General features: G+C 33.8%; 1 protein-coding gene across 1 annotated transcript in view; it reads left to right on the top strand.

Annotated features, from left to right (window-relative positions):
• Window positions 1-1,118: 1,118 nt before the first annotated feature.
• The window catches only part of LOC127213834 (cadherin-8-like), a gene marked incomplete at its 3' end in the record, with an annotated part of 55,339 nt that continues 33,534 nt past the window's right edge, over window positions 1,119-22,923 (top strand). The window contains exons 1-2 of the mRNA XM_051174285.1: window positions 1,119-1,205; window positions 5,090-5,384. Of these exons, the coding sequence (XP_051030242.1) occupies window positions 1,119-1,205; window positions 5,090-5,384 (382 nt within the window). The remainder of the gene's footprint in view (window positions 1,206-5,089; window positions 5,385-22,923) is intronic.

The raw sequence follows: 22,923 nt of genomic DNA, 5'->3' as shown, positions 1-22,923 counted from the left end.
GATTCTTTTTATCAATTGTTTTTTGTTTCACACTCACAAATGTTTATGTGAATGGTGTGTGTGTGTGTGTGTGTGTGTGTGTGTGTGTGTGTATTGTATGCTTGTGTGTGTGTGAGAGAGAGAGAGGCAGAGATAGAAGAGAAAGAAAAATGGATGAAAATGTCCCATTTTAATATTATAATATAAGATATGATAATATATCATAACACAACACAATATTTAAAATTCTAATATTTTTAAAAGTCTAAGTTCTCTTTAAAATGCCCAGAGTCTCTTTAAAAGTGAGCTCCTATAAAGCAAAAACAAAATCAAAAAGGGAAGACATGTTGTATAAAAACAATCACACTCAAACAAAACTAAAACATAGTAGTAGTGTGAATCTAAATTCTGTAGCTCAATATATAACATGTAGGTCTCAAATACTGTATTGTCTTCCACCTCTAAATGGCTTAGGCAGTCCCATTACTCCAATTTCTCAATCATCAGCCACAATAGCTATCTCACATGCTTAGGCCAGCTCCAATTCATACCTGCTAATATCTGTGATAGACATCTCACATTCCTGACATTTCCAAAATCCTGGGATCTCTAATGCAAATGAGGTGCACCTTCACCATCATCTTTTCATGGGTTCTCCATAGCATTCCAATGTGCCACATTTTGATTTTGTATGTCCCAAATGAGGACTATATGGGAACTCTTATATATTGATATGTTTCGCTTTCAGCTGGAGACAAAACCTGCCCTCTTAGACTAGCTTCTGTGTTCTGATCCTAAGAACATATTTTCTTATTTTCCCAATGAAGCATAGCAATTTTCACCTATATAGTGCTATTATCATGTTAATCATAGCTGATTTTTCAGCTGCAAACTGTTTAGCATTTCAGTATAACACAGGTTTCACCTCATTGGTACTTTTCTCCTGTGAATCAGCACTGAGTATTCAGCCCCAGTTGACCAGCACACGAAGATTCTTAGCCAAAATATCAAAATAATGGTACCTAGCTCCATTCCAATGGAGTCCTTGCTTCCGTCTGAAATGACAAAGTCCAGGCTTTCACAGTTTACATTTCCCTCAGCACTCATCTCATATTTTCCAATGCTTCCACTAGGACAACATGATCTGGATACTCACAGCACAAAGTGTTCCACAGTCCTATGGAAACAACATGGTGACGATCATCACAGTGATATCTGCTGCTTTAGTACCAATTTACTATATTCTAGTTTCACTCTTTTGTTGCTGTGACAGATACCATGACCAAAAACAACTTAGGGGATCAAGGGGCTTATTTAGCTTACACTTCCAGGTTACACTTCATCATGAAAGGATGTCAGGATAGGAACTCAACAGGGTCTAGTAGCAGAAACTTTGCATGAATGCTTCTTGCTGTCTTGTTAACAAGCCATTCTGATAAAGTCAATCCCTAAATTGGAAGTCTCTTCTCAGTTCTATCCAGGTTGTGTCAAGTAGACTGGCAAAGATCATTAGAAATATATATATATATATATATATATATATACATATATACATATGCATATATATACGTGTATATATGTGTATATGTATATATGTATATATATATATATACACACATAAGTTTCTCCATTCTTTCACTAAATACTTTATGTTAAAGTTACTTTAAATTTTTCATACATACAAACATTTTAGTGTGTGCATGTGAGTGTGTGTGTATATAACTTTGTGCCCTACTGGGCACAAGTATAAGTGAGAAGACATTTATCAGGAGGAATCATACTGGTTCTAGCGACTGAACTCAAGTGTCATCCTACTGTCCCAAGTTGTTTGTATTTTTATAAGAAATGGACTCATCCCAGGAAAAACAGATATTTGTACATAATTCAAGAACTTATGGAATGAAAATGGTTGCAGCTATTTCATAGTCATTATGGATACTTTATATTTAAATAATTTTTAGGTTGATGCATTTTCTCAGGTTCTAAAACAAATAATGAAATTGGTTATTTTATCCTTAGGATAACTGAAGCTCTATAAAATATGTTAATGTACAAAGAACAGATAATTAAAAAGACCTGAATTTTACCATTTTGTTTATTCTTTTTCTTAAGATTTCATTTTTCTTTTTTAATTAATTTTACTTAAACTAAAAACAATCTTTTTCATTTACATACCAATCCAACTTCCCTCTCCCTCCTGTCCTCCAATCCCCCCCAAACAAATCTCATCCCATCCCCCTATCCACTCCTCAGAAAGGCTGAGGCCTCCCATGGAGGATCATCAAAGCCTGTCACATCATTTGGTTAAGGACCTAGTTCCTTCCCTGTGTATCTAGGCTGAGAGGGTATTCCCATCCATGCACTAGGGATAAATACTGGTTCCACTGCCAGAGGCCATATAGACTGCCCATCCTGGTTAGACACCCATGTTTAGGGGGCCTGGTTCAGTTCAATGCTGTTTCCTCAGCTGTTAGATTCATATCTGTGAGTTCCCACTTGCTAAGTTCATCTGTTTCTGTGGGTTTTCCAAGAATGGTCTTGACCCTTTGCTTATCACTCCTTTCTCACTAGAACTGGATTCCAGGAGTTTGGCTCAGTGCTTAACCAAGGGTCTCTGCTTCTGTCAGCTTCTAGATGAAGTCTCTAGGATGGCATTTAGGTTAGTCATCAATCTCATTATAGGGAAGAGCATTTAAAGAGGCCTCTCCACTATTGCTTAGATTCTTAGTTGGGGGTTACCCTTGTGGATCCCTGAAGATTTCCCTTATGCCAGATTTCTAAATAATCTATGCTTTTTGCTTATTTTTTCTTGTTTGTAAATGCAAGTGATCAGAAAACCTAATTCCTTCCAGACTAATGTGGTTTGATCAAGCCAGACCACCTGAAACAGAGTACCAGGTGATCCTACATTCAAAACAGCTGGACAAAGCAGACTTACAGACTACAGCCAGGATTTCTGAATCTTCTTCATATCCCCCATGATAGCGCCCCTTACCAGCAGGAAGTAGTTTGGAAAGAACAACGCCCAAATTACTAAATATTATCTATAAATGTTTGTTTTCATTTAAATGAACTTGGTTATATAAAATAAATAAATAAATAAATAAAACCTAATATCATAACAATTTAATAATCAGGCGCTATTTGTAATAGGAAGAAATATGGTTGAAATAATTTCTAGCATAAATAATAATAAGTTCAATTTGTATAGTTTATTTGTTAATCTAAAAAAAGTGTGGATAAGAGTAATACATATGAGTATCCCCTTGCCTCCAGAATGGCTGCTTTATGAACAGAAGACTGTGTGAATGATATATTATTCAAATGTTCATTTTTTAATAAAAATGCTAATGGAATGTTAAAATGCACATAAATTAAAATGATCATAAATTAGGATTAATATCATATTAATGAATTATAATACTTCATTCATTAAGATAAAGTGGTGTTTCAATATTTGTTCTTGTTCATAAATTTAATACAATAAATGAAAAGGGTACACTTTGAGATTCAATAAATATTTGATGTAATCTTCTGCCTCAACTTTTAAAAATATTCTAAATTAAAGCAGAAGATCTCTGATTTTTTGGCTCTTTGTTGCTATTTAATGTCTTTTTCATAATCTTTTCTTTTCATTTATTGAAGAGCTAAATACAATTCAAATTGGAGAAGAAAGCAATAGAGCCTGTTCAGATTAAAAGGAATCCCAGGAGCACAGAATGCCTTTTGAATTTGTAGGTGTTTCCTTCTACAACACACCTACTCTTAAGGAATAAATACTTTATATCTTTAGGTGAAAAAAATAAGCATTTTAGTGGCAGTTAAGTAAAAGAGAGTGAAACAGAAATATGTGTATCTCAGCATTATTTTGCAAAGTTAATTATGTAATTTCTTCTACAAATGCAAGATTCCAACATAATGTATATTTATTTAATGATTGTCTGTGTGTACATTGGTGAGCATCTTACATGCATGGTGCCCATGAAGATTAAAGAGGGGACATCAGATTCCTGGACCTGCGTTATATATGGTTATGATCCACCATGGGGTACAAGGAATTAAACCATGTTCTTCTGCAAGTAGCTCTTGGCTGGTCAGCCATCCCAACAGTTTGAAAATAATTAATTAAATTAAATTTTTAAAATGAATTTATATTTCAAAGCAGAAGTCTACACTGTTTCATGGGGAAATCTATACATCAAAACATATCTGAGTCCTTCTTGTGAACAAATCATAAAAGGATTTTTTAAACATGAATAATTGCTTTTCTCAGAAGCTAGCTATATCTGTAAGGCCAAGGATCTACTTCATATTAAAACACTATAATTTTGTTCAATCAGTACTCATTGGTATGATCTTTGATGAATTTGAATTGTTTGGACAGTTGTCATTTTTCAATGAAATTCCATTCTTTTTCTTGAAGTTATGCTCCAGCATTCTATAATTGATAATATTTTCTATTTTGGGGATGATTTTCTGTACTGGAAAAATTGTAGAGAATTAAAGAAAGAAGTGAAAGGACTAATTATATAATTTAAGTTGTTGAATTTATTTGTTGTTGTTATGAATAACTATAGCAGCAATCTGACTAAACTCATGGGTCACTCCATGTGATCTTATCAAATATGAGCCCTGCAGAAGTTATGAGCCATGGTGGCTCTCTTATTTTAAAATCTCATACTAAATGCCAATTTATTTTAAATAAAATTTAAGGAGATGTTTATATTAAAACTGACTTATGGTTCTTACCTTATTGTAGTTCATAACAGGCAGTAGTAATAACATTGTGTGTGCATGGCCATTTATGTGTCTCAATTAGTCAAAAACATAGGTGAAATGTGTTCTTTATGCTTTCTTAGCATTAAGATATCCTGTGAGTTTGTTATAAACAAATTTGAGCACTTTGTAAAAGCTGGTCTGGTAAAGTTCATTATGCTGTAGTGTAACATGCTGGGAATGAAATTATATGTTATTTGTACAGTTTTGCTTAGCAGAGACATGGGAAGTAGTGTAAAGAGAATCAATTTGATATATAAGCAAGAGTCAGATAAATAATTCAGAAAATGATTTATCTATCTTTGTAACTAATTACTGCTACTTTTCATTTTAGTTGCACACAGATCTGGATCCTGGAAGCAAAAAAATCAAGTATATCCTATCAGGTGATGGAGCTGGGACAATCTTTCAAATAAATGATATAACTGGAGATATCCATGCTATAAAAAGACTTGACCGGGAGGAAAAGGCTGAGTACACGTTAACAGCTCAGGCAGTGGACTGGGAGACAAACAAACCTCTTGAGCCTCCTTCTGAGTTTATTATTAAAGTTCAAGACATCAACGACAATGCTCCAGAGTTTCTCAATGGACCTTATCATGCTACTGTGCCAGAGATGTCTATTTTGGGTATGTATGCTTCACAGACCTGTTAAGAGTAATTTTTCAAAGAGCTCTTGGCATCAAGGATGGTATGTTGCTGAACAAAAGACATTTATTTCCTTCTTATGTCTCATTTGCATTTCCAAATCCCTGTTCTTGGTCTAAGTTCCACAGCTCAATAGCTTTAGTCCCTTAGTGATAGAAACTGACAGAGGGACAGTTTTATTAAAATATCGTTCCTTACATAGAAGCATTTCAATAGGCAAAATTCATATTCCTGTCATAGACAAGTATAGTTACTGAGATGGATTTATCAAGATTTTTTCCAACATGCCAACATAATCCTATTGATATTTGGTTCATGTTTAATTCTTTGTGTATACTGACATGCAAGTAAAGTGCCAGAGACATACACAATGATTTAGGGCTACAGTCAGGAAGATACTGACCTAAGCAAGTGGGCAGAGTCCACAGGATTATAGAGTCACTCTTACCAATGAGTTTCCCTTCTTATGTCTAATTTACCTTAACCAGAAAGTGTTTTTAAATTATTGTTATTAACTTTCACTCACTCCATTCTCTGAATCATTGACACATTTATTACATAAAAAGCAAAGCAAAATGCTTTCCAGAGAGTGATTTTAATCCCCCTCCTAAAGATCTGTTTAACTCTTCTTTAGCCCAAGCTTTCATATAGAATTCCTCAAATCTCACACTGTTTATGATAAAAGGAGAGTTTCCAGATCTCTTTCCTTCTGACATGTCAGGAGGAAAGATGCAAAATTCAAAATATAGCATCACAAATTCACTTTTGTACATATAATATATAGTTAGTTTGTTTCAAATTGCATTTCAGGATAAAGGGTATCCAGAAAGAACAGATAAACTAGTCACAGGTAAAAGTAACAAAACAAATTTTAAAAAAATACCAGGAAAAAAAGCCATCAAAGATTAAGTGACTACAGGAAATTGAATTCATCCTTTAAAGCCTCCCCAAATATGACTAGAGTTTCTACCAGAGAAATGCATCAAGCATTTTGATCAACAAAACCCTGGTTCTAGGTTCTATATCTCAGGAACATGTCCATAGCAACAAATACCAGGGAGGAAGTTAAAGATGGAAAATGCCAACACAAAGATTTTTGGACTTCAAGGACAAATTTCTTGCTAATTATCAGGCACATGTATCACAATGTCCCTTACCTAGCCAGCACCATCTTGAAGCTGAAGTTGCTTTTATTTACTCAGTCTGATTGTCCCTTGGTTTCATCTGCCTCTTCATTTGTTCCCTTACCCATGTTTAGTCACTTATTCTTGTGCTTTTGTTCCTTGGTGTTATTGTCCCTTCCTTATGCCTGTTGCAGTTATATTTTTTCTTCATATTTCACATTTACCTCTTTGTCTTTCTCTTCTTCTTCATCATTCCCCTTTTACTCTTTTTTTTCCCTTCACCTCTACTTTTTTTTCTTTTCTTCTCACTTCATCCCCTCTAACCTTCTTCTTTTCTTTTTGACCATTAAGTGGTCCTTTGTCTGACTATGTCTTCAGCCATTTGCTGTGTGGATAGCTTTAAAATCCCAAACAGGGTTTGATCTGCCTGCTTAATTAAACCAGTAGCCTACATGTCTATATGCTTTCTGTATGTTTTCACATAGAGGTCCCAAAGATAACCAAACACAATATTAAAAAAATCAACTTCATTCCTTTTCTTTATATGTTTCTGATTCAGACTTCCACAGTTTTCTGTGTCCCAGTATACACCAAAACCCCCCAAACAAAACCTGAAAGATATTGGTCGAGCTTTTTCTTCTTACCAGAGATTACACTTTTAAAGAAAACTGATCCTCTTTCTCCCAACAGCTAAGAATTACCAATATCCACTCACTCAGGGGCAAAGCTGCATGTCTATCTTTAGTCTTCATGCTGCGATTGATTGAGTTTAGACTGAATGGTATACCACCACTGTGAGTTTTTGTGTACGTACCCTGGTCTGGCAAGAAAGCACCATTTATTTGTAGCTACTATCAACCCTGACTTTTAAATTCTTATTGCTCCCCTTTTTGCAAAAGTCCCAGGGACTTTGTAGGAGATATGCAGTATATACTCCATTTAGGGTTGGGCATTCTTTAGTGCAGTCTTAATTGCTCACTTCATTCTTAGATCAAACCCTTATAAATTAGAACCTGTGTCTTCAAGTGGCTTATCGCTGTAGCATCCATATTTTACTTTGTTAACAAATATCTGGATTTACAATGGAAAAAATCTTCCTCATAGTCCATAGATATGTGTGTGTGTGTTCATGTACAAGTGTGTGTTTCTTCCATTGAATAAAGATGTCCAAGCTCCTTAGCCTGAAAGTTTTTGATGGCTTTATTTTCATTTGATCTCCTCTTCACTATCACCCTATAATGAAACTTGGGTAGAAATACCTCTTCCAGTAACAAATCAGAACTGATTTTATGTCTTCATATCTTATCTAGCATATATTTCTCCCGCCAGGATTCCATTTTATCTACTTCTTGTGAGAGGAATCCTATTTTTATTTATGTTTCATGCTCATCAAAACTGAATGATATGCGCTATAGATGGTCAAAATGACATATTTACTTGGGAAAACTTTTATTAATTCCTAGCCATAATGTCCTCTCCTCCATCAGCTTCACTGTAAAAATGAAGCACACAAACAGGCAGAAACATCCCAATCTCTACAAATCTTTTAAATTCTCAAGTATAAGCAGGAAGTCAGAAATACTTTGTAAGTTTTCTTTTTCTTTCTTTCTTTCTTTCTTTCTTTCTTTCTTTCTTTCTTTCTTCCTTTCTTTCCTTCCTTCCTTCCTCCCTTTCTTTCTTTCTTTTTCATCTTGTTTGTTCTGCTCCATTAGGTGAAGGAATTATTTATCCCATTTATCTTTTTCCTTAGATTCTAGAAAGATGGTTTCTAAACACAAAATTACTAGTGCCTTTGAAACACAGGATATGCTTAATTAGTAATATACAGTGAACAGGAAAACTGTAACTGCCCCATGTTACTCTTTCTCTCCCGTGTATAAGTGTATCAGATGATGCATTTTCTGTTCATGTGATTCACATGCCTGATGATAAAAATGCTAGAGAAGAAAAGTTCAGATACATATACAAATTTGAAAGTTAATTTACTTATGAAAGGTTATAAATAGTGTTATTTCCTTCAGAACGGCATGTGTGTGTGTGTAAAAAAATCTCTTATTCTGCTAAACTGATAGACATAATTAATCTTAGCACATATATACACATACATTTACACACACATATATATAAATACTGTACATACGAACATAAGTGTTTAAATCTCTAATGTGTAACGAGTCTTCAGATTCACCGAGACATTGTTGGAGTTATCAGAGCAGGTTTGTGTCTTTGTGTCCTAATTCCATTGTTTATTCTGGGGTTGTTTGAGAAATTTTGACAGGTTTAATTATTGCCAAAGTTTTTATAGCTATCATTACCAATTAATGATTTTCATGTTTAAATACAATATAAAGGAGTGCTTTAATAGATTATTGTACCATTATTGGTGTTTTGGCAGTGATGAGAATATTTTTATTAATATACTACTTATATGTACATTCTTCTATGTATTGGTTTTAAGTAGTGGTGTCTTGTTTTTATTGGATGCTAATTTCCTTGTCTAAGGAAGCAGAGGCAGCTATGCTGTTTCATACTTAAGTGTGTACTATTCTCTTAATTACTCATGAAGGTGACTAGGGGATGAAGGTCACCAACTATCTCTCTTTTCTACCTGTTAACACTGTCCTGTTTCACAGTGTCTCTCCCATTCATTTCTTCTTTCATTGTCTTCCTTTGCTTCTTCAAAAATGCCAGTGCTGCAACCATATGTCTGGAGTAATGCCAGCAAGAATTAAGGGAAAATAAAAGTCTAATTGAGAAATTTACCAATATTAAGCTGAAATAAATGTGATTTGTCAAAATTGCCTACCAGTTGACAATCTGTTGAGACAAAACACGTATAGACACCCATACACTGTGTGTGTGTGTATGTGTGTGTGTGTGTGTAGACAAATAATTTAGTAATATCTTACTTGGACACTGGAGACATGGTCCTTTTATATTATACAGAGAGTTTCAGGTCTTGGTGATAATTTGCTTCTATGACAAAGCTGGATGTGTCTTATTCTAACAGTGAAAACTGAAGTTACTTTACATTTTTCTTTTAATTGTTACTTCAAATGGTAAGTATACATTTTAATAATATTGTATACTGAGGTTTTAATTATACATGTAAGTGAAAATCTGAATTGTGGAATAGTAAACTTTCTATTTGCTTTATAAATTGATTCTGGAATTATTAAGTTGCAAATCTGATTTCCATGGTGAGAGTGACAATACTCTCATTTTAGGGACAATTTATCTACATAGTTTAAAAAATAAATCCTAGCAGGAAGTACGCTTAGAGAATTCAAATTACCAAAGTGCTAACTATGTGGCCTAAAATAGTACTGCTGTCTAATAGAACTAGTTTACTTATAACCAATCTATGATTTCCTTTTAATAGTATCATCCAATAAATTGATGAAGACATGATGAATAACATGGTCAATGGAAACATGTTCAATGACAAATTTTCTACAAATTTACTTATTAGAATGAAAATTATTTTCTTAAAATGGCTAGCTAGTCAAAGGGTTCTAAAGAGACCTGACAGCAGGTAGAATTTGAGTTGTAGGTCATAGTTTTATTCTTGTTCATGCAGATACAGACTGCATGAAATTCGAGGTCTTTTTGTTTGCTTACAAGCAAGGACTGCTCTAACAGTTAACAATATGTATTGAAATGCTTCGGCAGCTTATTGTATATGTTAAATGCTTCTAATATTTACCATTGCACTGTGATTTTAATACAGAGATAAATTTCTCTTGTCTTTATTAGTTTTAATCATAAAACAGGAAAAAAATCTCTAATATAAAGGAAGATTTTTAAATTAAGGAGCTCAGATTTAACTTTAAGCATCTGTTGCTACCTCCCATGGGTTTAACCATCATGCTCTACTGATCTCTGATAGCATCTCTAGAGAGTTTTGTTTATATGAGAGCAATGATTGTATGCATATTTAGCATAGTTAAAGTTCTTCTAAGGTGAAAAAGCTTTTGAGGTCAGCATACTTTGCAAATTAAATTGCAAATTGAAGATGTAACAGGAAAGTTGAAAAAAATTTTGAGGATAATATTATACAGTTACCAATGTATAAAAATGTAAGACTAATTCATCACATAGGAATTCAGTAACAATAAACATTCATTAAGATCCCTGTGTTGAATGGCAACAGCCCAAGAACTGAACATATATATAGGGGAATGAACTGAGTAACTCTGGTTTTGGTGATGGTGAAAGCAGAGGGAGAATGTACTTCCTACCAAATAATAACTATAATCTCATGAAAAGCTTAGATTATGGCTTAGTAAATATGTCTTTTTAAATACGTCAAGTCCTTCCTGGAAGGTATCACCATCACCCCGCATGTGGAATGGGGGGGATGGGAGGGTGGTCAGGGGGCATGGGAGGGTGGAATGGAGGGATGGAGGGAAGGAGAGGGAACTGGATTCTATATGTAAAATAAGAAAAAAAAATGTTAAGTCCCACTGATTTCATGGGTCTTCCCACATACGATGTAATACATTATGAAATTGAACAGTGGCTCAATTTAAAACAAATGTTAATTCTACTAGGTTATTCAGGTGCTTTCTTTCTGAAAAATGTTATATTTTTGTTATAATTCACTTTTTGTTTTCTTTATGAGTCTTTGTATACATGCTCTTTATGCTAACGACTTAAGCATTCTTTTGAAAGGAGGCCCAAATAAACCACATACATGTCTTACTGGTTATTATCTTTAATTTTAAGTAGATTAAATCTTATGTGAAAGGGATAGATATTATCCAAATATTTTTTTGAAACACTAGAGAATAAAATTTTGTTGCTTTCTTTGTCTCCCTATATATAGAGTAAATCCTCATCTTATATATGTCACTGTACACTAACACAAAACCACCATCAAGTTCAGGGATAGAATATGAACTTACTTTTGCTGCTAGATGCAGGATGATCAATAAAAGTGCTTCAACTGTCCAAAGTGTGCCCATTTTTTGGTAAAGAAAAGTCTTTCTGGGACTAAGCATCCATGAGACCCGGTTAACTCTCAAGTTTTCTGCACTCTTCACTTCCCTGCCATGCTCTTTATAATTCTCAATTACAAAGAAAAATATTTTATAAAGTCCTGAAACTTTGTCATTTATTTCCTTGGTTGAATTCAGAATGTGCCTTTTGAAAATACTTTCCAAGACACGGCAACTTCGGCTCATGTGAGGTGCTCTATTTATCCCATTAAAGGTGACAATAACTTTGATCACTCTGCTGAGGAGGTATATGCCCTGTGTCTACTGTGTAAATCTATTCTTTTTTGTCTTTGAGCTCCATACTTTGAGCCTTCATAAATATCTTATTTCTCATCAAACTGGGAACACCAAATTTTAACATTAATAAGTTTCATAGCTGAATTAATTATTAGCATGAGGAGATGCAATCACGGATTTTCTTACTTATCTCATTATGTGACATTTATTGGGGAGAACATTTTTTTCCTTTCAATTTCCTTACTTGTAAATTTACTCAAATTTATTTTGATATTTGCATCTACATTTTATGTAGTAGGTCATTACAGACATTTAAAGTATTTTTGATGATTCTCAGATTATCTTCAACAAGAACATGTGTGATTTAGAAGCTGGTTCTGGTTATTTCTTGGGCAATGTTTTTCCCTTCTATAGCAACAAAGTATTTCAGACTTATTTTGTGGTTTTATCTCAGTATTAGAATTAGTTATTTAAATGCCATTTAAAGGGAAATCATCTGATATGCCAAAATCTAAATAGTAGTTTTACTATTTGTTATTTGGGAGTTAGTGTTCTGAAAATTTTATGAACAAGAAGAATCTGAAAAATTCATTGAGGATATGTATATGCTCTCTCTCTCTCTCTCTCTCTCTCTCTCTCTCTCTCACACACACACACACACACTTATACTTTACTCATTTGCACAGAATTGAATTGTGTCCCTAAAACTCTCAGGTGTAATTGTCTACTCAGAACTTTGCAGAGTGAATTTATTTGAAAAGAAGATGTGTGTGGTTATGATTAATTATGTTCTGTCTATACATAGTTGCATATAAATACAATTATCTGTATAGGTATACAAAACTATGTAAAAATACAGGTTTACTAAAAGGCATATACATGTAGAGGCAAAATATAAGATTTGCTATCAGAAGTCAAGACGTAGCTGAAAACAGACATGGTGGGAGCTCACGTGGGAAGATGAGTCTGTGGACATTATGATTTCAGATTCTGAAACTATATAAAACTTTAGGTCAGTTTGTCATGGGAAGTCTTGAGATCTAGTAAAATCTCTGTCCATTGGACTCCATAAATTTATATCTTTCAAATCAACTCCACAGGAACACAAAAGGGATTTTTTTTTCTTGTTTTCACTATCCTCTATCACAAGTTCTGTAAAAATGATCTATGTTTTTCTAATCAGATCCTTAATAAATCCTTAGACAAGTTATTTCTAATTTATCTTTTTAACCACTCTATGCCTGCATAGTATTGTGCATCTCCTCTGGGAGTCTTCCTTTACCTCCCTATGTTAGTAGGGTATAATATGTCCTCCTATGTTGCCAATGAAGTCTAATAACTTCAATATTGAATTACTCAGTAGGAAGATAGGAAAGGAGACAAGAAAGTACATACCAGTGTCTATATTTATTTTGCCTTTGCAATATAATATATATAAGCAATATTTTTAAATTTATATTAAGAGTAGCCTTTACTCTAGGTTAAGGGAGTTTCCCTCCATGGGGATGTTTCTGCAAGGTCCTTTTGTGAACCAGGAATACATCCTGGTTCCTTTGTCTGCTTAGACTGCTCAGTTCTTCTTGTTGAGACCCATATTCAGGGGCATAAACTTCATTAACAACAATGCAAACCAAGTTCAGAACACCTGGGAACTCAATAAATAGACCATACAACAGTCAAAAAACAAATAAAAAATCCAAAAAACTAAAAAATGTATCCTTACTAGGAGACAAATCCACAGTAAACAACATGATCCTTTGCTATCTATTTAATTTTGAAATAAATAAAAAAATAAATGAGAGATAGTGAGAGAAGACAAAAACAATACTCAACTTTATATAAAAAGAAAACAACCCTGTACAATAAAGGAATTTCTGGAGGCATCACTATCCCTGACTTTAAGCTCTATTATAAAGTTATAGTCCTGAAAATAGCTTGATATTTGCACAAATATATACAGGTGGACCAATGTAATCAAACTGAAGATACAGAGACTAACCCATACATCTACAAACACCTGATTTTTTACAAAGAAGCTAAAATTATACAATGGAAAAATAAATAATCGCCAACAAATAGTGCTGGCATAACTGGATGCTGACATTTAGAAGACTGCAGGTAGATCCTTATCTATCACCATGCACAAAACGTAAGTCCTAGTGGATCAAAGTCCTCAACATAAATTCAGCCATATTTATTGCCTTAGAAGAGAAAGTAGGAGGTATCCTTGAATGAATTGGTACAGGAGATCACTTCATGAACATAACTCTAGAAGCACAGACACTGAGATAGTCAATAAATGGGACTTTCTGAAACTGAGAAAGTTCTGTAAGTCAAATACACAGTCAACAAGATAAAATGGTAGCCCACAGAATGAGAAAAACCATCCCCTCATCTGACAGAGGGAGGATTTCCAAAATATATAAAGAACTCAAGAAGATAGTCACCAAATCACCAAATAATCCATTTAATAAGTGGTGTATAGAACTAAATAGAGAATTCTCAATAAAGTAATTCAAAATGGCTGAAAGACACTTTAAAAAGTACTCAACATCCTTTGCAATCAGGGAAATGCAAATCAAAACAACTCTGAGATACCATCTTGCTCTTGTAAGAATGGGTAAAATAAAAAATACCAATGATAGTCTAGGCTAGATAGGGGAAGGGAAACACTCCTCCATTTTTGGTAGGAGTGCAAATATGTGCAACCACTTTGGAAATCATTAAGGATGTTTCTCAGGAAAATGGGAATAAGTCTTCCTCAAATCCAGCAATTCTATTATTGGATTCTCTCAATGGATGCTCATTCATACAACAAGGACATATGTTCAACTATATTCATAGCAGCATTGTTGGTAATACCTAGAACCTGTAAGCAACCTAGATGCCCCTCAATGAAAGAATGGATGGAGAAATGTGGTACATTTACATAATGGAGTATTACTCAGCAGAAAAAAAGCAAAGCAATCTTGATATTTGCAGGCAAATAGATGGAACTGGAAGAAACCATCCTGAGTGAGGTGAACCTGACACAGAAATAAGAGTATGTTATGTATTCACTAATAAATGGGTAGTTGACTTAAAGAAAGGACTACCAGCCTAGAATCCATACCTCCAGAGATACTAGGAAAGAAGGAGGACCCTAAGAGAGAAATACATGGTCCCTTGAAGAAGGAGAAAGGGACAAGTACCCCTGAGCAAACTGGAAGTATATGGGGGGATGGAACCTAGGTATGAAATAGAGAAGTGGAGAAGAGGAGGGGTAAGGAGAACATGAGGGATCAGGAAGACTGAGTCTGTGGAGGAGCAAGAAAAGATACTTTAATAGTGGGAGAAATTATAGGTTTAAAGAGAAATCTGACACTAGGGGAATGTCCACAGATCCACAAACATTACCCCAACTAAGAATCTAGGAAAAACAGAGAGACCACCTTTGATGCCCTTCCCCTATAATGAGATTGATGACTGCCATATTTGCCAGCTTAGAGTCTTTATCCAGTAGCTGATAGAAACAGAAACAGACACCCACACCTATTCACTGAGCCATACTGCTGGAATCCATTTGTTGAGTGGGAGGCAAAACAGTCAAGACTATGCTGGAGAAACCCTCAGAAACAGCTGACCTGACTTATTGAGAGGACATGGACCCTAGGCATAATGCTGGGGAACCAGAATTGTACTGAACTAAGCCCTTTGAATATAGGCGCCATTTAAGAGGCTTGGGCAGTCCATGAGACCTCTAACAGTAAAATCTGTATTTACCCCTAGTGCACAAATGGATTTTTGGGAGCCCATCCCCTATGGAGGGATACTGTTTCAGCAAAGATACTCGGAGTACTTAGGCCCTTCTTCAATGATGTGGCAGACATTGATGATCCTCCATGGAAGGCCACACTATCCTTGGGGAGTGGGTAGGGGTGGGTTATATATAACTTCTCACAAAAAGAATACAATACAAAAATAGGTTTAATGCAAAAAGAGTTTAATGCATTTGAAAAATTCTGAAATTAAGTTCAGCTTTTATTGTTATTTTGACTTTTAAAATATTAAGATAATTTTATAATTTAATATTATATGGTCTCATAGAGATTTAGGCATTCATATTATTATAGAATTCATTGTTTTCAAAAATTGGCTGTATCATACCAACAACATTACTCAATGAAAGTCTTAAAAATATCTAATGAGAAAATGAGAATACATGTGTTACCATGCATGACTACATGTTAAATTAGCACACAGCTAAATAGAGAAAATTGCCATTTCTAAAAAGTGAATTATGATGACTGCAGCTGACATGGCTTACATTGTTGTTTTGTCATTGCCCAGTACATATTATAGCCCCCCCAAAGAAGAATATGTTCAAAGTCATAATTGAAGCAATTCATTTAAATAAACATTAAATGCATAATTCTTAAAACATCAAAGGATGCTGTGTCTTGACAAACTGTTGTAATCTTGACACATTTCTTTTAAAATCCTTAGTTTATACCTTGCTTTTGTGCTCTGTTTCTCTCCTTGGGTAATATTTCAAATGAATTTGGAAGTATTTTTTTTTAAAGAAATATGCAAAGAGTGAAAGGGAAAATACATCTTGATGGATGTGATTATATTTTTTTCTAGCTTTCCTTCAGACAGATGAAGAAAATTGAAATTCTTTAGGAAAATATAGGAAGAAAATCATAAGGATTGAAGGAAATAATTGCAAAAGATCTCCAGCTGCTGTACCTGATGTGAATGCCAATGACTGGGGTAGTTCCAAAATCATAGGTCAGGGTGAATGAACATTCCACAATCTCTAGTTTCCATAAAGAAGTTAAATCTTCATTAAGGATATAGAGATGGTATAATACCTGCATCTGTGTTCACACACACATACACACAATATATATACATATATATTGTGTATATATATATATAGAGAGAGAGACAGAGAGACAGAGACAGAGAGAGACAGAGGGAAAAGAGAGAGAAGGGGAGGGGGAGGGAGAAAGGAGTTCAATTGAAAGCAAAATTTGAATATAACTTAAACATATTCAATCAGAAGTAAATTTCTAATTTTTTTCCTGTTTTAAGAGCTACCCCACGGTGGTTCAAGGTTTAGAACTTAGCATAAATGATACAAATCTCATTTCATTATTATTGTAGTTGTCTAAAAACACTAGTTTTCCAAGAGGCATTAGACTACTTTCACATGATCTTTGAAAGCAAGCTTTATGAAAAATAATGAAAAAATGAACATGGTTTATTTAAGTAAATGTAATATGGGTATCTTGAGTCATCATTTTTTTGCTTCAACATTTTTGCCTCAATTATAACAATATAAGTAAAAAAAACTGCAGATGACAAGCATACAATTATTCTTAATGCTTTCTCTAAGATGTTTCTTACTAATTTTTAACACTTAGTTTGATTAACTCCTACCACTAATCTTTTCAGTTTTTAAAAATCAAGGTTCAAGGCTCAGACCATAATACATAATAAAACATAGCCTATGAATTTAGGTGATGTTTTTCTGCATTTCATAGAAAAATTGCTTGCAGTCACATTGAAAATATATCTAATGACACTATAATTCAATTCATTCTAGACCTATGTCAATAGCTTTACATCCACTCTTATTTCAAGATACATTTCCAAGGGAAGTGAAATATTTTCAGTAGTTTACTGTTTGGTAATATTTTTGCTATTCTTTTTAATAGATGAATTGGTCATAATTCCCAAATAAAATTTCATAAGTATTGTGATAATAAGAAAACATGATGATACCTCATTTGATTTTGTAGAAATAAAATGTGTATATTTCTTTTGTTTTACATAAGAAAATATTAACAAAAATATACAAATGGCCCCACATTAAACATGCAGAAAAAAGACTTTAAATCCCTGTTTGTAACTATTCAGTGAACTATGTGCTGTCCCTTAATATATGATGTTTTTGTCTTTATATCATTTAGAAACACTAATCGCAGTTCTATTATAATTTGAGTTAATCTTTCAGAAGATTAAAATTAAATTAAGAGTGACAATATCAACTCAAAACAACCACACTGATGTTTTCATTTAACGTGAACCCTGAAATCAGGCCAGACTCCCAGTTTCCAAGTAAAGGCTGGTTTCCAAGTTCATTCACAGTAATAGCTAATGGCTATAATTCCCTTTGTTTTCCTTTTAATGTTTTACTCCTTTTGGCCCTCCATTTGCTTGTTAGAATGACTGTAAAATGGATTTATCTCTATGTTGTCTCTTTACCGGCCTGGTTCTCAAAATATTAGTTTATCAGTGTTGCATCCAATTTGCCATACTTGGAGAAGTTTTCTATGGCTAGAACTTCATGTAGGTCCACTCTAGGCTTCTAAAGGACAGGAGACATCCATCTGATGAACTTTTATGAGGGCTTGAAATACGAAGTCAGGTAACCTGCACTTGTCATGGAAGCAAATCTTTCAGGAAAAAAAAAATTTGACAACATGGAGATTGACAACATGGAGGAGAATTTGACGATCCATATAGGGTTCTACTTTGATAATCTAGTGAATCTGTTTTATGGAGGTCTTTTATTTATTTACTTATTTGTTTTTTTTTAAAATAAACCTTTTTTGCATACACATATAAACCTATGGGATTTGTGTGCTACATGTATACAGAAGACATCAGATCCCTTGCGATTGGGTGCTGGATCCTGAACTCTGATGATCTGAAAGACACAAGATACTCTTAATCACTGAACCATCTCCTTAAACCTGTCTTTTACACTTTCCCCTTATAGAAATTAGTATGATAGGATACAAATATATATTTATACCATAGACAAATTGTATTCATGTTCTGTGTGTAGAGCTCTATAAACTGGAACGGTCACACACAGTGCTTTACAGACTTATTTTTATTTGTTCCACAAGGGTTCTAAAAATTCATGAATTAAGAGAATTTGGAAAAAGACAGCTCAAAGAGTCAGCATTTTCACAAATGTGCCTGGAAGGGAACTCAGTCAGCTGCATGTCAGGGCACATCCAAGGCATATATCTGTGAAATTCTCAAATGTTGGCTGAAAATGAGCATCGGGCACCATTGTCAATATATTTTGACATACTTTCCCCAGAACCTCACTGTCATGGTAATTGAAGTTTTCTAGATTTTCCATGGATGTAAGCAGACATTATTTCTTTTAATTTGATATCTAATTTTGATACAAAAATTAGGTACAAGTGGCTTTTATTCTTCAGCTGATTAGCAATTATACTGTTACAGTTTTGAGGTATGATTTAATTGTTCTCTTTACAGAAATTTCATGTACAGAAAATAATATTATTGATTTATATTACAGAGTGCAGCATGCATAAAAGAACACACAGGTGAATAGACAAGAATAGTAGAGAAGATATTCAAGCTGTTAAATGAACAAAAATGTAAGGGTATCTATGTAGTCTATGTACAAAGAGATTTAAAATATGCAGTATGTCTTCTTAGTATGTAATTAGATATCCTGACAAAAGACAAAATATAGTTACTCCATAAGGCTGTGAATGAGAGCATATGGATTTTGGGTAATGTATGCACTCAAATGTCTTTCTCATTCTGCCAAAATGGAGTTTTATATTTTGTTTCTGGACTCAACATCACAGACAGCAGAATCATACTTGTGCTGTTACTGGAGAGAATTTTATTCAATTTCATTTTGCTAGGAGCAACAAGAGGAGCCTTTATATCCACATTTGACCCATCAGATCTCACCATTGTCTACTCATTGTGATTCTTTACAAATAGGTTGAGTTCACAAAGACATTGTGGTCACTTGGGGAAATTAATAATTAAAGTTAAATATTTGAAGGCTGGAGTAAAATGGAGAACACTTGAGTCATGAGCAGAAAACCAGAATTTGGCTCCTAGCACCAACAGGGTGACTTATAACTATTTTTAACTCCTGTTCCAAGAGATTCAATACCTTCTTTTGGCCTCTGCAGACACCAGGCAGATGTGGTTTACATATATATATATATATATATATATATATATATATATATATATATGTGTGTGTGTGTGTGTGTGTGTGTGTGTATACACACACACATATATATATATGTCTGTGTATATACATATATATGTAGATATTCATAAGATAAAAATTAAACTATAAAATTTAAAAGTTTTTTTTAAAGTACTGAAATGTCTCTGATTACTTCTGAAATCCAGAGCAATCTTACCAGTTTCAGGTCTGGATAACAAATAACTACTCTACAACTCAATAATAATTAATACTACATAGTGGTACCCAATTCTATTTTAACCACTATAAATTTGCATTTATTTAATAATGACCACAGCTTTTTCACATTTTAGAAAGCTTAGGCAGGCAACCATAGTGAGCTTCTTCCTAAGTTTATCTGTTTATTTAAAGTTTGAGATTTTTTCCTGCAATATATTGTGTGAGGAGACATATTGATGTGGACATTTCACATAGTTATTTTCATTTAATATTCAATCATTATTTTATTTTCTTAGTTGGTTAATTGCTTCTTATGATTAAATATCCTACTATGGTGTCAGCAGTTTTCACATTTACTTTTGAAGGACAGTCCAATTTGCTTTCAGGTCTTTTATGATATTGTGATGAAAGGTAAACCTATTATAAATATAAATATGTCCATTGAGCTTGTAAGTACTTTCCCATTAAGTTTTGATTAGACATAATTTTCACTTGCAGAGAGGGAGGAGTGATGAGCAAAGGGGTCAAAGCTAGTCTGGGTAATCCCACAGAAACTGCTGGCCTAGTCCCTGCTTCATGTGATATGACAGACTTTGGAGATTCCCCATGGCAGTCTGCTCCCTGGGGAGCAGAAAGGGGTAGGATGGGTGTTGCTGAGGGGGGAAAAGGGGAGGACAGGAGTGTGCAGGAGCTGGGATTGACATGTACAATTAACTTGTTTCAAATTTAAATTAAAAAGTATCAAGGAATTAAAATGAAAGTATTTTAATTCATTCTTCAGAATGAGAGTACTAGGTCACATGGTAATGTTACACTCAGCTTTGTAACATATTTCAAAAATGCAGTTCAAAATGATTACAACTTTCTCAGTTATAACAAAGTTGATGGGACTTCCTGTCCTGTAAAAACTCAGCAGAAATTAATGTTTTCTGTTTGAGGATTTTGATGATCTTAGTATTGCAGTGAAATCATATTTGTATTTAAAATTTTTAGTTTCCCAGTAACAAATCATACTGAAAAATTATTTTATTGAAAGTAAAGGAAAGTTTTTTTTCCTATTCTGCAATATAGTATGATCATGATTTTTATTTCCTCTCATCCAAGATCATCTCCATCTCTTCACTCTTCAATTCCACATCTTATTTCTGTCTAAAGAAAGCAAATATGCAAGTAAACTGACAATCAAGGATAAAAAAGAACAAACTAAAAAACAATTAGCACAGAAATAGTACATGAAATGTATATATATATATATGCAGATACACACATGACACTCATACATGCATGCACACATAAAAACACAAAATTAGACGTTATAATATTCAAAATGTAAAAGAACAGAAAGGTACACAATTCTCACTCCAAACATTATGAAACAAAAAATCCTACATACCGTTTAGTTCATTTCATTTTGGATATCTCTTGCTAGACATGGAATCTGCCTTTGAGTGCTATGGTATACTCAGTGATAGTCCCCAATTTTTTCCTTTGAGAGTGATTGTCATCTAGAGATAGCTTCTTGGTAAGGGATGGAACTTCATGTCTGTTTCTCCATCTCAGCACTAGGACCCATTCTTGTTTGAACTCGTGAAGGCCTTCAGCATGCTGCCATAGTATATGTGAGTTCATATGTATATTAGCCCAGTTTTGTTGGTATCATAAATTCCCTCTTGCTCTTAAAAATATTTGCCTTTTCTTTCTCATAGCACCTGAGCCCTGATGGTATGATGAACATAATCCATATGGGATAGAGTGTTCCAATGTTTCTCACTCTCTACACATTGTCCAGTTATGAATCTTTATTAGTTCTCATCAACTACAAGAGGAAGATTCTCTAATGATGGCTTAGTGAGACACTCATCCTTGGTGTCTTTAATATTATGTACCTTCATCAGAACAATAGTATTTGTTTTTTCCCTAGGTCCATGACCTGTCTAGTCTTAAGTTATTGATCACTTGAGCAAGTGTTATACATGAATTGAAGCTCATGGATATTCCTAAATTAAAAAAAAAATAGTTGTTGGTTATTCTTCCAAATTTTGTGCCACTATTGAACTAAGTCATGCAGGCAGCTCTCCACTATAGACTAAAGTTCATGTAGCTGGACTAGTGTTTACCATTCTCCTCTAATATCATACAGAGTACCTTTCAGTACCATAAATATTGATCCATATGCTAGTTATGTACCAACCCAACATCTTCATTTTCATTAAGATATGTAAGCTTGTCTTCAGCAATGAGACCTTACAATCAGGTTGAAGAGAGCAAACTGTAGCCTTAGCACTAGCCTACATTGTTTGAAGTTTTCCACGGGACCAACAATTCAATTAGATGGAACCCATTCCTGACATGGAAGATTGTATTTGGTGGTAAAATGATGACTAGCTGGAGCTTTGTTTCCCTCAATATTCAGTGACTCTGTTTAGATTTCTTTCATATATGTGTACAGTTTAAGCAACTTCTGTAGTAGGCTTTGTTTGACCCTACAAATGACCCCTAGTGACACCCGAAATTTTTAATGTCCATTTCCAGTCTGAAAATCACCTGACACAGTCAGAATTTTTGCCTGCTTCTTTTAAGTGAATTTTTTTTTTTCTTACAGCATTTTTGGATCACAGTTTCTTCTCTTATCTTGTCTCAAATTCTCCCCAGCACCTTACCCATCCAAGTGCATGCCTTCATTCTCCTCTGTAGAAAATAAATAGGCAAAATAAAAAAAAACAACACAAAAACCATACAAATAATATAGCCCAAATAAAAAAAAGCAGACAAACATGAAAACAGAATAAAAGCATGAAAAAGGCATATAAACTGCACTGTAATGTATTACTTTGAATTTAAAGATTTAATAAATACCTTTATTAAATATTTTAAAAATTTTCCTACCTTATCTTTTCTTTTGTTTCAGTTTCATTATTTAAAACATTTCTGAATGATTTTCAAAGTTTTTTTT

Source organism: Phodopus roborovskii, unplaced genomic scaffold (assembly GCF_943737965.1).
Source record: "Phodopus roborovskii unplaced genomic scaffold, PHOROB, whole genome shotgun sequence".
Lineage (NCBI taxonomy): Eukaryota > Metazoa > Chordata > Mammalia > Rodentia > Cricetidae > Phodopus > Phodopus roborovskii.
This window is presented reverse-complemented; position numbering and strand designations above follow the sequence as displayed.